This window comes from Staurois parvus, unplaced genomic scaffold (assembly GCF_062004578.1).
Source record: "Staurois parvus isolate SC_StPar_1 unplaced genomic scaffold, SC_StPar_1.0 ptg000402l, whole genome shotgun sequence".
Lineage (NCBI taxonomy): Eukaryota > Metazoa > Chordata > Amphibia > Anura > Ranidae > Staurois > Staurois parvus.
This window is the reverse complement of record NW_028318198.1, coordinates 1,060,965-1,077,002: the sequence shown is the minus strand read 5'-3', so window position 1 is coordinate 1,077,002 and position 16,038 is coordinate 1,060,965. Positions and strand designations below refer to the sequence as shown.

General features: G+C 39.0%; 1 protein-coding gene across 3 annotated transcripts in view; it reads right to left on the bottom strand.

Annotated features, from left to right (window-relative positions):
• The window catches only part of CDC14A (cell division cycle 14A), a 162,566-nt gene that overhangs the window by 8,692 nt on the left and 137,836 nt on the right, over window positions 1–16,038 (bottom strand). For 2 of the 3 annotated variants that reach the window (XM_089686579.1, XM_089686580.1), the window contains 4 exons: window positions 14,211–14,320; window positions 13,402–13,449; window positions 10,495–10,623; window positions 634–913 (listed from right to left, as the gene is read on the bottom strand). In XM_089686579.1, coding sequence (XP_089542705.1) covers window positions 634–913; window positions 10,495–10,623; window positions 13,402–13,449; window positions 14,211–14,320 — 567 coding nt within the window. The remainder of the gene's footprint in view (window positions 1–633; window positions 914–10,494; window positions 10,624–13,401; window positions 13,450–14,210; window positions 14,321–16,038) is intronic. The other variant, XM_089686581.1, reaches the window with a different exon arrangement.

Sequence of the window (16,038 nt, the reverse complement as noted above, 5' to 3'; positions counted from 1 at the left end):
GCCCACTACTGCATCAGACCCTATGCTGAACTGTGAGTTCAATCCAATCCACCACTAGATTTCATTCTATTTTTAAAGAACCTTTCACCCATTTCTTTTCAATTTTTTTCTGTTTGGTACGTAGCACCTGGCAAATTCTATTATTTTACACAGAAATGGAAGTTATATGGGACTTTATCTAGTTAGCATAAGTTATGTATTTTCCTGACAATTTTGCCTTTTGACACTTTTAATAAGTTTTGCACCTTTTTCTAATGCCTTGTGTATCAGTTTACAGGGATTTTACATAGCACTTTGCATACAGTAGTTTTACCTTTGGGGTTTTACCAATGACATGGTCGTTATTTGAGAATAGATGAGTAAAATTGTACTGTAAAGCATAGCAGAAAGTCTTGATTTTATATATGCCCTATGTGTACAGTGCAACATAGGAAATGGTGTTGAATGCTCTTCTAAATACCCATTTTTACCATTAGCCATCTAAAACAGACTATGTTGTTTGAAGGACGAAGAAGCAGCATACTAGTTGGCTGACATAAGCAGGAAAGCAGTAATACAAGCCATTGCAGGAATAAAGCAGTAATTAGCAGGCTTCTCCTAATGCGAGTTATGGAGTGATGTCAGGACACTTACAGGAATAGAGCGACTCAGGTAGCGTGCAGTGGAGGAAAGGCCTGTGTATGAGGGTCGGTAGGATCCATACGAATCATTGCCAGCAGTGGACACGTTCCAGGCACGGTTGTTGTTGAACTCGCCTTGGCTTCGGCCAGGAGGACTGGAGGGGTACAAGCTGGAAGGGTGTGCTGGGGAGTAGCTGGGGCGGGAGGGAAAGGAGCTGCGGGTGCCATCTAGCTCTTCCAAAGCAGAGTTCAGATTCCCAAGTGAGCCAGCAAACCGTGTATTTACAGAGAAACTGGGAGGAAAAAACATGAGGGGGAAATGACAGAATGTGTGCATTGACCCATTTAGTAAACAAGCAGGAAAACATCAAAAAGACATGCTCTGACAACATGCGTATCATGCTGAATGCATATAAAGGACATATAACGACCACAATAACATGTTACACATACAGAACCATGTATGTAAAACAATTTAGTATAAAGTGATAGTTAACATTAGTAAACACTATGCACTCCAACTTACTCAGAAACTTTAAACATATTGGGGGTTATTTACTAAACACCGGAGAGAGCAAAATCTGGTGCAACGCTGCATAGTAACCAATCACCTTCCAGGTTTTCTTGCCAAAGCTTAGAGTGTTACTAAACCTACAACAGTAAAATCAGTCTGTATATGCAGTAAAGCATGCTTGATATACTCACTGTGGAACCTAAGGGGTTAATCCTCTGCATTGTGTAAAAAAAGATGTTTGATCCTGTCTTCTCGGATCCTCCCCTTCTTCCAGTATCCCCCTCTTATCCCCTGATAAGACATATCGTGTGGAGACACTGCATTTGCTCAGATTGGTGTGCATTGATAGAGAGGTTTTTTCTTGGGAGAGTGCATGTGATCAGCCCAGAGCCAATCAGCACTGTTCAAACAGAGGCCAGGGATCCTGCATCCTCCTGGAGGAGAAAGAAAACTCCTCCTACAAGCTTTAACCAGTGCTCAGCTGAACACTGATAGAAGTCACAAGACTGCTATATACTGCTGATGAGAAAAGGTATTTGCCAGTTTATATTTACTAAAATAATTGCATTTCCATGGTCTGTGTACTGTGGGAGACCAGATATAGTGAATGCAGGGTCCTGGGTTTCATAACACTTTAAATGAACAAGCTGAAGTTAAAAGCTGATTGGCTATCAAGCACAGCTGCACCAGATTCTGAGTGCACCAGTTTTAGTAAATCAACCCTATTTTGCCTGGAAAGTAGAACTCCAGCCAAAACCTGTAAAATATTAGAGGGAGTGGGTTAGTGTAGAACCTGTGCCTCATTTTTATTACTGTGAGCCCATTTGGAGATTTCCCCTCTCTCCCTGTCCCATTGACAAGATTGTCACCTAAGCGGGAAGTGAGTGGAAAAAACTAACAAAGGATGAAATCGTTCCCCATTCTGCCCAAAACAGTTACAATTATATTTAAATAGCACTGATAGCTAAAATAAAACAGCACTAAAAGCTAAAAGAAAACTCCATTCAGGATGAAAAATTACCAGTAAATCTATATGCTAGTTTATCGGAAATCAAGATACTGTGTGTGCTGTAATAATACTTTTAAAGTTTAAAAATCAGTTCCATAAATATATATACACTGTATATGTATATTTGCAAATACATAAATCCAATGCATGGGTCTGTATGTGAGTTAGAGGTCCATTGTTCCTGTACAGCCTATTATGATCAGGCCAGTGAGGTCTTAGCAGATGTTAGGCTGCATATGCTTCTGTTTCCATTATAGAACCACATTTGTGGCTCTTTACATTTAGGCGACCACCATCATGAGATATATTGAACAAATCATAGCACTGATGGGGGGTGTTTCAGCCATTGCAGCACCAAAAATAAATAAGTAAAACTATGGGCATGAAAAGTGACCATTGTAAGGACCCCAAGAGTGTTCTAGTTTGAATACTATCATTATATGTTTTAGCCTTTACCATTAGCAAAATGCAGCATTTTTGCTGTACTAGTCCTTTAATTCCAAACTACTATACTGTACTTAATAAAAAAAAAGGTGACAAGGATGAACAGCTATTCATATAGCACAGCAATTACCGAATTCTGTATCCTGCCGGAGTTCTCTTTTAAACTTGTAGCATACAGGAGTATTATGATTGGTCAGCTGTTATCTTGTTATATTGGGATGATCTTTTCTGGTCAGGATATAAATTGCTCACATACCGTGTTGATACATTTTACTAAGCTGGCCAACTTAAAGCTTATCGTAAGGGCTCATTCACAAATGTGTAATATACACCACATACAGTGTACGTCTTTGTATGCATCTGTAAGTAGCTGTATACATGTCTAGGCCTATTCACACAGCTGCATATAGTAGCTGAATTGTTCTACTGCATGATGAAACAAAATAAAAATGAGTACAAAGCTGCGTCCAGAGCTCTAATTTCAATCGTATTTTACGCTGTACGCATGTAAACATTTTTGCCACCATTTACATGCTGGCAGCTGCTGCCACATCTGAAAGAAATGTTAACAACATGATGTAATCAGAGGCATCTGGGCTGCTGATTATACACGTTTGGTCTGAATAGGTCACTGATGCTCTGGAAGTAATGGCAGTAGTCATGAATGACTACCAGATGTCATTCTGCACATGATTCCGAATCAATGACTCCTTCAGACTGACAGTGTAGGCCCACTGGTTACACATTGTCGTTACTGACATGTCGCCCATGAGTTGCAGCGGTGGCCAATGGGGTCCCTATACACTGCCCATATATAGAGGTTGCATAAACATTACACGCAAACAGAAAATGTGCACAATTCTTCTGCCAGTGTTTTGGATACATCTATGTGAATGAGACCCAAGTACAGTTTTAGTGACACTATGGTAGGAGGATGAAAACATCTCCTTTCTACTGCTGATTGGTTATATTCTTAGACATGTACATAGAACATACTATGGATATCACTGCTGAATATGTATGATAGTCCAGATTTAAATAAATAAAAAACATCTAACAGAAAAAAATACATATAGTTCAGTTATTAAATGAACAGCATACAATAAACTGTACACATGGTTACTTTTTGACCCCTAACACTAAGGACTGACTTAAACTAGAAGCAGCAGCTAAAATAAGATTCCCCGACTTTAATAAAACAAAGCAGAGCATTGGATTTTCCTGGTCTTCTGGGAGTTTCCACATAAAGGAAGCAGTGCGTTGGTGAGCGGAAGTGAAGTGAGCATTGTTTTTGAAATGAACATGATCTGGAAGTGAGTCATGTTTATTAATTGGGATTTGCTGACCTTATCACTCCAGAAGTTCTAAGGCAGTGTAGCCAAGAATGTAATACCTTTTAGCTTACTGAATGCATGGAAATCAGTCAACTGCAATCACTGATAATTATGCTCTGATACAACACATACGTCAGAAAGGACTTTTTACTCCAGTGTGTCAGTCATTGGCAGCAAAGGAAACCAAATTATAGTAGTACTAGTTATAAAAGCGAATCTCAAGGCAAACTAGATACAAAGTTAAAATATGTATCTGTTTACCATTTTAGCTGGCTAGAATTTTGTCATTTTACACAATCTTGTGATTTTCACACATTTTCACATTGCACAGCCAGGCGGATCACACATATTTTTTAAATAAGCTATTTGTCTTCCCAGTTCAACATTTCAGCTTCCTAGGTTACCTCTCCTCCTCCAGCACTCTCATTGGACACTGAATCAGTGTCTTCACTTATGTCCAGTGAGCAGAGAGCTGACCTAGGAAGCAGGTCTACAGATCAATGACATTAAACCAGGGAATAGCAGAGATATTACAGACTAGCAAAGGTACTAATTACTAGAAATGCTGGACAAATCGAATAATACTTTGGGGTTACCTGTAAACATACATGCATTCCAATCTTGAATTTAGCTATTTGCCTGGAGTAGAGTACCACTTTAACTGAATAGATGTGACTTGCAAGCTTATTTAACCACCTAGGCTTCTTTATAGACCAATATAATGTTGCAGTATTCTGTCTGAAAAGCCAGTTAATTAAGACAACATATTGACCAGTTTTGGATCTATACTAAAAACAATCATACCTAATATAGGGTGAAAAAAATGTATGTTTTCCAACAAATAAAAATTAATTCTTTTTAACACATTATCTATATCACGTCCGTATTTTTAGCAATGGTTGATAATAACAAGTCAATAAAGAATATAAACAGAACAGAGTTAGGACAGGTCTCCATATATTTGAATGCGTGAACTGCAGTCATATCCTGAGGCTCTTATGGCTCTATCACTGATACACTAGTTTTAAAAAAAGTACTTGTGGCCATTTTTTAATCATGTAGGCTGTAACTACCTATATTGTAGCTTTTCTACTGAAGTGATATGGAAGCTCTCACTGATACTGCAGTCATTAGGGAAATTACATAATGATACTGTCACATACAAAGATACTATATTATCCCACGCAGAAATTCAGAAGCCTGAAATCTAGAAGAGACAAAGGTGTTAACATATACACTGCCGGGTGCTCTGTTTGATGCCTCCTGTCCCATAGCTATTTATTCCTCTTTACAAAATGTACTTATGTAAAACCATAGGCTGATGTAAATTGACATTTTAACAGGTCATTAAAGCCACTGAGAACTTTTCATGTACTTTTTGGGTAAAGATAAGCAAACTTCTTTTAAAAATCTGACAAATTGGCCAATTTATTTTAATGATCCAGTTTCCAGAGTGAAAATCTTTTTTTATAAAGATAATTAGATTTTTAAAAAATCGTATTCAGTTCCTACACGTCATCTTTTTATTTTTTCTGAACAAATCTAAAAAGATATCCCGATGGAAGAAGAAAAAAAAAAAAAAAAGAGGGCACGGGAATCATTCACTAGATGAAGAATTCTTCAGTGCTCAGGGCTATTGAACTACACAAAGGGCAAGCAGGAAACTAGTCCTGAAGTTCTTTATTCAGTCCCTGTCACAAAAGGGTGTATTTATAACAGTTCTCAAAGTTACTCATGTGAAGCTGCATGTACGTTCTTTTTGTACAAATGGGGGCAAAACTGAATGTTACTAAACTATTTTTTTCTCCAGGGTGAATGTTATTCATTCATAAAGAATATAACAAAAAACAGGAAAATACCACATTATGGCAACTAGATGAAGCTGATGAGCTTAGATATGTTTACTTATTATGACCATCAGTTCCATCTAGTGGCAGTAATACAGTTTATTTCCTGATTCACTTCATTCTTTTGAATAACTAGTCAACGTAGAGAGAAAATAGCCTAATAACATTCAGTTTTGCCCCCATTTGCTCAAAACATGCAGTTTTGTAGGATGAATAGCTCTGCAATTTTTTGTATAAATACACCCCCAAGTTGCTGTGCAATTTAAACTAAAAAAAACAGACCTGCCCAATGCTTGCTAACGCCTGTGTGTGTGACAGTGGCGAAGTAAAACAAAAACAAAAACCTGGGCCACTGATAAATAAAAAAAAAAATGTTACAGTGTATAAAGAAAAACCAAAGAAATGTACTATGACTTTGATGACTGATGATGATGGTTTAAGGCACTGCTTAGAGGACTGACTGCAAAGTGAGCAGAATTATTGAAAGCTGTAGTTAATAATGTAAATTAGCAAGTTCACTTCACTGTGAGAGGAAAAAACAACCCCCAGAACTAAATGCAACTGGGAGGCACGATCTGTGCACATGATAGCACCAAGAGGTTCCGAAAGATCAGTTTAATTTGCACTCAGAAATGGTAACTACAGTGTTCTGCAATATTCTATTTAAGTGGGTTATGTCTAATTGTACAAACCCTCCTGACTGGCTTCAGGAAAATGGGATGCAGGAGAGGAAAGGTCATGCAATGCATCATAGCGGAGTCTGCTAAACATCATTAGGGACTAAAAACGATTTTAAGACTTTTTAGTGGTAATTAACAATAATTCGTGTAAACGTCATAATTCAAGTCAAATCCCAGCTCACAGGAATTGTTTTGCTTATCTTTTCTGGTAGGTAAATAAAATAGTCTATTCTGCATTTTATGCAGAAAATTTAGCATCACAGAATCCTGAGACGTTTCCTTGAGACTCTAACAGTCTTCAGACTACATAGTTTTGGTAAAGGACAGCAGAGCCATAGGGAGGTATTTACGAATATGTACCATCTTACCGATAATTTGGATGCTCTGCCCAGCTTCACCCAACCCTCGTACCCCTTTCCTTCCTTCCTTCCACTGCAGCAACAGATCACAAGTTCTTTACACAGTGCCTTGTAAAAGTATTCATACCTCTTGAAATTTCCCACATTTTGTCATGTTACAACCAAAACGCAAATGTATTTTATTGGGATTTTATGTGATAGACCAACACAAAGTGTCACATAATTGTGAAGTGGAAGGAAATGAGCAATGATTTTCAAAATGTTTTTACAAATAAATATCTGAAAAGTGTGGCGTGCATTTGTATTCAGCCCCCTTTACTCTGATACCCCTAACTAAAATCTAGTGGAACCAATTGCCTTCAGAAGTTACCTAATTAGTAAATAGAGTCCACCTGTGTGTCATTTAATCTCAGTAACAATACAGCTGATCTGTGAAGCCCTCAGAGGTTTCTTAGAGAATATTAGTGAACAAACAGCATCATGAAGGCCAAGGAACACACCAGGCAGGTCAGGGATAAAGTTGTGGAAAAGTTTAAAGCAGGGTTAGGTTATAAAAAAATACCCCAAGCTCTGCACATCTCACGGAGTACTGTACAATCCATCATCCGAAAATGGAAAGAGTATGACACAACTGCAAACCTACAAAGACATGGTCGTTCACTTAAACTGACAGGCCGGCAAGGAGATCATTAATCAGAGAAACAGCCAAGAGGCCCATGGTAACTCTGGAGGAGCTGCAGAGATGCTCAGCTCTGGTGGGAGAATCTGTCCACAGGAGAACGATTAGTCGTGCACGCCACAAATCTGACCTTTATTGAAGAGTGGCAAGAAGAAAGCCATTGTTGAAAGAAAGCCATAAGAAGTCCCGTTTGCAGTTTGTGAGAAGCCATGTGGGGGACACAGCAAACATGTGGAGGAAGGTGCTCTGGTGAGATGAGACCAAAATTGAACTTTTTGGCCTAAATGTAAAACGGTATGTGTGGCAGAAAACTAACACTGCACATCACCCTGAACACACTATCTCCACCGTGAAACATGGTGGTGGCAGCATCATGTTGTGGGGACACTTTTTTCAGCACGGACAGGGAGACTGGTCAGAGTTGATGGGAAGATGGATGGATCTAAATACAGGACAACCTTAGAAGAAAACCTGTTAGAGAAAAGACTTGAGACTGGGGCGGAGGTTTACCTTCCAGCAGGACAATGGCCCTAAACATACAGCCAGAACTACAATGGAATGGTTTAGATCAAAGCATATTCATGTGTTAAAATGACCCAATTAAAGTCCAGACCTAAATCCAATTGAGAATCTGTGGCAAGACTTGAAAATTGCTGTTCAAAGACACTCTCCATCCAATCTGACAGAGCTTGAGCTATTTTGAAAAGAAGAATGGGCACAAATGTCACTCTCTAGATGTGCAAAGCTGGTAGAGACATACCCAAAAAGACTTGCACCTGTAATTGCAGCAAAAGGTGGTTCTACAAAGTATTGACTCAGGGGGGCTGAATACAAATGCACACCACACTTTTCAGATATTTGTAAAAAAAATTGAAAACCATTTGTCATTTCCCTTCCACTTCACAATTATGTGCCACTTTGTGTTGGTCTATCACATAACATCCCAATAAAATACATTTAAGATTTTGGTTGTAAGATGACAAAATGTGGAAACTTTTAAGGGGTATGAATACTTTTTCAAGGCACTGTAGTAATGGTCAATAGCATTGTGGAGAGAAGGTCACAACAAGGACATCCGTTCTGTTCTCAGACCTGAAGCAGAAGAGGAAATGTCTAGGTACAGGAAAGAAGCCCTGATTTAGATATGTAATGTGAATTGACACCAGGACACTGAAGCCAGTGGAGGCACAGCTCCAGGGACCATGAACTAAACCCTACTCTATTTTTCCCATGAAAAAACTATTTCTGTCTATATTTATTCAAAGTCAAGAAAATGTTATCCTTGTCTGTGATTAAACTATCTTTTTTGTTTTGTTGGTTTATGTTTCAATGTTTAATGTTCTTTATTCATTTATAGTATTAAAGCTAAACTCTACACAAAACACACTGTTGGAATAGGCAGACCTTATGTGGACTGTGTTACATGGCCAAAGGATTTGCAATTATGTTTTATGATTTATAAGCCTCTGTCAGTTAGCATGCTTGGGAGACTGACACCAGCAAATCTACGACCTCCATTTAAAAAAAAAATGCTCTAGCACTTAATAAATGAAGCTGTATATTTTTCTCTAAATCTCCATTCACACCAATGCGTTTTTTAGCGCTTTTTGCAGAAACACACTACAGTCAATTTAACACGGTTTCCTATGGATCTATGCTTTTTTTGAGCTGCTTTGTTTTTGGAAAGGGTCAGGGACTTTTTTAAAAATAAAAAAGCAGCATTTTTGCTACAATAGAGTTCAATGAAGAAGCTGCTGTAATACATGGTAGTACGTATTTGCTGCGTTTTAAATTTTTATTCTGTCCAGCAATAAAAAAAATTCCACTTTAACATAAAAAAAGCTGAACAAAATGCAAAATGTGGTAAAAAAATCAAAAACGCATGTAGAAAAACAAACTGCAAAAATCACTGGAGAAAGCATCAAACGCAAAATGCATATATGTAAACGGAGCCTTAATCCATCTGCAAAGTCCCACAAATACCTGTTGATCCTACCAATGAGGTCCACCTAATGCACCTTCCTGTGATGGGATGGCATTGATGCTGCACTGCTCCTGAATTCAAAACAGTTACCACACTCATGTAGGGTAAGCCTGATTGCACTAAAGTCGGATGAAAACATTTTGCAGGACTCATGGCAGTCAGCATTGTCACTGATGATTCACAAGCCTTTAGCTTTTCAATCAGCTCCTGGCCACACCTAATCTTGCCCAATGCTTTCTAGTTTGACATTACTGCCTCTGTTGCTGAAACCTTCCTCTGTGAGCTGCAGTGTTTGAGAGGGAGAGTATCTGACACAAATAAAAGAGAATATGGCTCAGTCACGAAAGATAAAGAGAGTTTTATGCTTACTTTATGAGGCTTATGCATCACTCAGTAACTGGATCTGGTACTAGTTTTGACAGAAACATTTAGTTTTAGTTGAAGAAGGTGTGTTTTTATCTGTCCAAAGGGCGCCCTGGAGTGATACCGGTTTGCATACAGCCATATGTACAAATCAATCTCAGATTGCACATGTACACAGGTCACCGCACATTTAAGAGTGTGCATGCATAAAACAATAGATGAGCGCCCCAGGCTGTAAATTGTCTGTGTCCAGGGCCGTTAATTTGTCCCTGTACATGTGCAAAATGCTCATGTGTAGATTTCTAGCCTGTCACTGATTTGTACAGGTGGCTGTACGCAAAAACCTGTCACTCATGGGCCTCTCCTGGCCATATAAACCCACACCTTCTTCATGCTGTATGGCTTTGTGTGTCTGTGTGAATGAGGCCCTAAATGTAACATTCACTGAACATCTATTTCCCCTTGTATATATAAAACCAGCCTTATGTCCCAAGTCTTAAATTCAGTAAAACTGGTAATACCAGATAATACTAACAATAATAGCTTCATGGCATTTATTCATTTATTACTTTGCAGTTTATTGTTGATGAAGAGCCTTGGAGAATTTGTGCTCCAGAAATGCATTTACTTGCTCAGTTTTCCATTCAATTTTGGCACTCACTTTTTTGCTTTGCTGCTTGAAGATCCTGAACTCTGTCCAACTCTCCTAGCAACTGCTGATGAAGATGCAGAAACTCTAGAGGACTTCAGCGGGGACATGGAGCCCTGTGCACTGTTAGAGGCGATTACTCTAATAAGAGACACAAGAGCATTTCAAACTATCAGGAAACATTCAAGATCAAAAGAGTGTGCAGTTCTTAAAAATAGATTTTATGTAATATGTAAACCCAACATTTCGTATTCCTGATAGTATCCTGTTCTCTTTGTATTGCTTCCCTTGTCTGAAATCCCTGGTGTTCCTGCTTGTCCCTCTGCTTTCCTATCAAAAACTGACTAGGCCGGAGAGCACAAAATGGTTAGTTTTCAGTTGGCTGTGCTGGCAACTCAGCCTGCTCTCCCCCAATGATCAAAATTGTGCTGGTATGCCCCCCCCCCTTTCCCCCGCACAGCCATTCACTGGAAAGCTCAGTGTGCTGCTTTTACTCCTCCTTCAGCTCTCTATGCAGTTGAAAACAGAGGATAAGTGATCACTTGGAAAGAAAGTATTTATAATGTTTTTATTTGAATTTAATTCATTCTGCTGAACTTTTCATATAACGAAAAATTTGTAAACCAAAATGCCGTTTCCCATAGCAATGCAATGAAAACCAATTAATCCATTCCTGAGGTCAGAAAAAAAATAAACGCTACTAAAATATCGCATGAGTTATTTTATCAAGTCATGTGGTATTTTAGTAGTGTCTACCATGTGTTAATGTTTCAGCTGTCAGCGGGGTTCACCACTGACAGCTGAATGTAAAAGAATTGCCGGGAATTAAAAAGTAAATAAATAAACGGCGTGGGGTCCCCCCTCCCATCCATACCAAGCCCTTCAGGTCTGGTATGGATTTTGAAAAGAACTCCCACGCCAAAATTAAAAAAAAATGGCGTGGGTGTCCCCCCCATGTTGAGGGCATATGGCCCGGTATGCTTCAGGAGGAAGGGGGGGCGCTTGCTCATGCCCCCCCTTTCCTGACCTGCTGGGCTGCATACTCGAATAGGGGTCCGGTATGGATTTTGGGGGGGACTCCCACACGATTTTTCTTTTAAATTTTGGTGTGGGAGTTCCCCTCAAAATCCATACCAGACCCCGTCGTTTTTTTAATTTATTATGGTGCCGGTTTTTAAATGTAATTACCGCTTTTTTTTTTCTTCACTATAGCTCAGAGATTCAGCTGTCACTTTCCCCCAGCTAAAAGAGAAAGTTTATTTTTAGTTTATTTCCCCAAGTTAAAAGAAACAATGTTTATTTAAGTTTCTTAAAAGAAACAAAGCTTCCTTTAACTCTGGGGAAAATGACAGCTCTGTGAGCTATACTGAAGGAAAAAAAAAGCTGGCAATTGCATTTAAAAATCAGCACCGACATACACATTGTGTTGCGATAAAAATTTGCAAAAAATTCAGAAACCGGGGAATTATTTTCAATGGATTTTCATTCATAAACCGAAAATTACGTTAACCGAGGTACACCGGTATACACAAATGTTTTACTTTTCATTTCTATTTTAAACTGTTCGGGTTGTTTTACAAGGTGAGGGTTTGCATATACTTGAATCTCCTCCCTAATACCCAGCAGCAAATATTTTCCCTCGCTTCCCCACAGCTCCATTCAACACGAGGACCCTTGCTGGATCATGGGAGTCTACTGCCTACACAGGGCTTAGCTTTCACCCCCAGAGGGTGAATGGAGCAGTGGGAGAAAGTGAAATAAAGGTAAATATATGCATCTGCGGAAGTCTGCATCAAAGTGAACCAGTAGATTCGCCACATATGGGCAAAGTACAGGTTCACTTTAAAGTGTATGTCAGGACAAAATTTTAAAAAATGCAGTACATCCCCACAATACATGCACACTTCTCCATAATTTATGCCTTTAAAGGTTCTGCAAGTACAAAAAATACCAGTTGATCTGCCAGAAGTGCACTCGGCTCTTCATTTCCTCTTATTGATTGATATCACATGCCTTTTTGTGGGCTGAATTGCAAGACCTGGCCCTGCCCAGTTGTACTGATTCTCTCCTTATCTCATAATCTCCACATCATAGGCATTAAAGTGTTACTAAAACCACAACAGTAAAATCAGTATGTATATGCAGTAAAGCATGCTCGGCATACTCACTGTGGAACCTTAGGGGTTAATCCTCTGCATTATGTAAAAAGGCTGTTTGATCCTTTCTTCTCTGCCCCTCCTCTTGTTTAAATGACCACCTGATACAGACTGAACCCGTGGTCACATGCACATGCTTAGTTTGGTGTGTATTGCTAGAGAGGTTTTTTTTTTTTTTTTCTTGGGAGAGTGCATGTGATCAGCACAGGGCCAATCAGCACTGTCCAGACAGAGAGTCAGAGGTTTCACATCCTCCTAGAGCAGAAAGAAAACTCCTCCTACAAGCTTTAACCAGTGATCTGCTGAAGTCACAAGACTGCTCTAAATGAGAAAAGGTATTTAGCAGTCTATATTTACTAAAATAATTGCATTTCCATGTTGTTTGTACTGTGGGAGACCAGATATAGTGAATGCAGGGTCCTGGGTTTAGTAACACTTTAATTTTTCTTTAGGTAAAACTAGGAGGGCTCCTTGAGATAACACAGGAAACGTGCACAGGGCACAGCTGCAGCATTGAATTTCTGATACACCGCTGGATTGTGGGACAGGTGAGTGGCTGTTTTTTTAAAGAAATGAGCAGCTTCAGTTTTTGTAGCTGCTGACTTTAATTTTTTAGGCTTGACTGGAGCTCCGCTTTAATGAACAGGTATAAGAAAATGCTTTCTATGGAGAAATTTTAGGACAGCATTCATTTCTTAAAATACAATGGCTCTCTAGACATGGACACCTCTGACCTGAGACAGATATGCAAAAAGGAAAATACCTGAAAGGCTGAGACGTTGATCTTATATGTGGTTTCATTTCATCTAACCTGTAAAAAAAAACAAAAGAAAGTTTAAGGGTCTAAAGCCCATTCTTGGCCTGATGGTTTTGCCCATCACACTGCTATACCCCTGCTCTAAGAAATCTGCTTCTGACACCAAAAGAGACAGCTAAGTAACCTGAGGTTTTCACATTATTTCTATTTTTAAAGGATCAATCAATGCAAAGCTGATATTTGAGTTTTGCCAAATGCTATCGATTTAAACCACCTGACAGTTCCATATACAGTATCTCTTGAAGATTCTATATATGCGTGTTGTTGCGTCTGCACACATGCTATGATAATAAAGCCACGTTCCCACTCTGTTTGACTTCATATTGATTTTATATTTTGGTAGCAAGCAGCCAGTGGTACTAGAACACATAAAGACAGACAGGAAAACTCATAACTTCCAGACAAGAACAGAGTTAGGAATTATGGCAGGGACATCTTACTTTAGTATAAATAATATACTAGAAGAGTGTGTGGGCTACTTATTTAAAATTATAGATTATTCTGATAAATAATGCAGATGCGTCTCCTCCTGGATACCCAGTTGTATTCCTCTCCCAAATATTCATAATTCTGGTTTGTTTGCCATGAATAAACAGCAATGTTAGTGCTGTCTACTGTACTGTAACCATGCAAAGATTCACCAATATACCCAAGCCTGCTCATTTTACTAAGCCAAAAGATCATCAGGTGGAGTTAGTGTATGACTGATAATATGACCGTCTATCTCTTGCCTTAAGTTAACAATGCTTTCTTACCGTAGTGCTCCAGTGGTAGCCGAACGTGGCTGCCTTCTGCTCTTTAAGGCACGTAGTTTATCACCCTGTGTCAGGCCATTTCTTTCATCCAACTCATCCTCAGAATTATTCTGCGGATGAAAATGTAGTTTATTTAAAGTACAACTAATCACTCTTGTATGATAGTCTAAACAGGTACCAAATCCAGTTACTATGAGATGCACAAGCCTTATAAAGAAATATAAAACTTCCTTTAGCTTCCCTGGCTGAGCAATATTCTCCTTTATTTGTGTCTTACATGTTCCCCTTACCAGACATGGCAGATGATTTCAGCTTTAGCAACACAGGCAGTGATGTCAATACAAAAAGCAGTGGATAGGACTATGTCTGGCAAGGTGCTTATTGACAAGCTACAGGCTTATAAATCAGCAGTGAGAATGCTCAATGCCACACCTCTGCATCATTTTTCATCCCACTGTAGTCCAAGAATGCACAGAAAGTGGCAGTTCTGTTGTGAATTCATGAGCAGTGCAGCATCGTTGCCACACCATTACAGGAAGATGCATTGGGTAGAGATATTTGTGGGACTTTGCAGGGTCACTGCTCAGCATCATGAAGGAGACGAGGGCAAGATAGCTGATCAGATTGTATGTACACAATCACAAATAATTACTTCGTATAGGGGTACAGAAAACATCACTTCCAGTGTGGCAAACAGATATATTAACTATATAGAAACTTAATTAAATGGGACTTTTAAATATGCCTCCAATAGTCAACCGCCAAATATTAAAATACACATACTGTTTATTCCAAAATATGGATTAAAACATGTCCTTTGACATAATCAATACAAAAAACATTCACTATAAAACTCCACCGTTAATGTCAAGACATCATTATATAAACATCAACCTATCCACAAAACCGCAGAAAATCCTGCGTATGGGCCAGTGGGGGCTTGAATTGCACGTGGTCCCTTTCCCAGTCTAAGATTATTTGCATGAAAGGAAGTGAATGAAAAGGTGAATTTTTAATATATTTTCAATATATTTTGAACTTGTCAGAATATTATTATTAATAATCATAAATTAAGAAATATTTTTTTTCTTCTTGTTGGAGGATATATTATCTTTATTAAACATTTGTACGTTTTGCTAATTTTCAGTATTAAGTACACTACCTTTGTTCATGCAGAGATATTTGCGGTCTTAAAGGTCCTGAAGAAGCGGGGGGAACCTGCAAAACGCGTTGACCAACATACCTCAACATTACTTACGTTTCTTAAAATGTTTTGTGGATAGATTGATGTTCATATAATGACATACACTATATTGCCAAAAGTATTGGGATGCCTGCCTTTACACACACATGAACCTTAATGACATTCCAGTCTTAGTCTGTAGGATTCAATATTGAGTTGGCCCACTCTTTCAGCTATAACAGCTTCAACTCTTCTGGGAAGGCTGTCCACAAGGTTTAGCAGTGTGTCTATGGGAATGCCTGACCTTTCTTCCAGAAGCGCAATTGTGAGGTCAGGCGCTGATGTTGGATGAGAAGGCCTGGCTCGCAGTTTCCACTCAAATTCATCCCAAAGGTTTTCTATCAGGTTGAGGTCAGTTCCTCCACCCCAAACTCGCTCATCTATGTCTTTATGGACCTTGCTTTGTGCACTGGTGTGCAGTCATGTTGGAACAGGAAGGGGCCATCTCCAAACTATTCCCACAAAGTTGGGTGCATGAAATTGTCCAAAATGTCTTGGTATGCTGATGTCTTAAGGGTTCCCTTCACTGGAACTAAGGGATCAAGCCCAACCCCTGTAAAATAACCCCACACCATTATCCCCCCT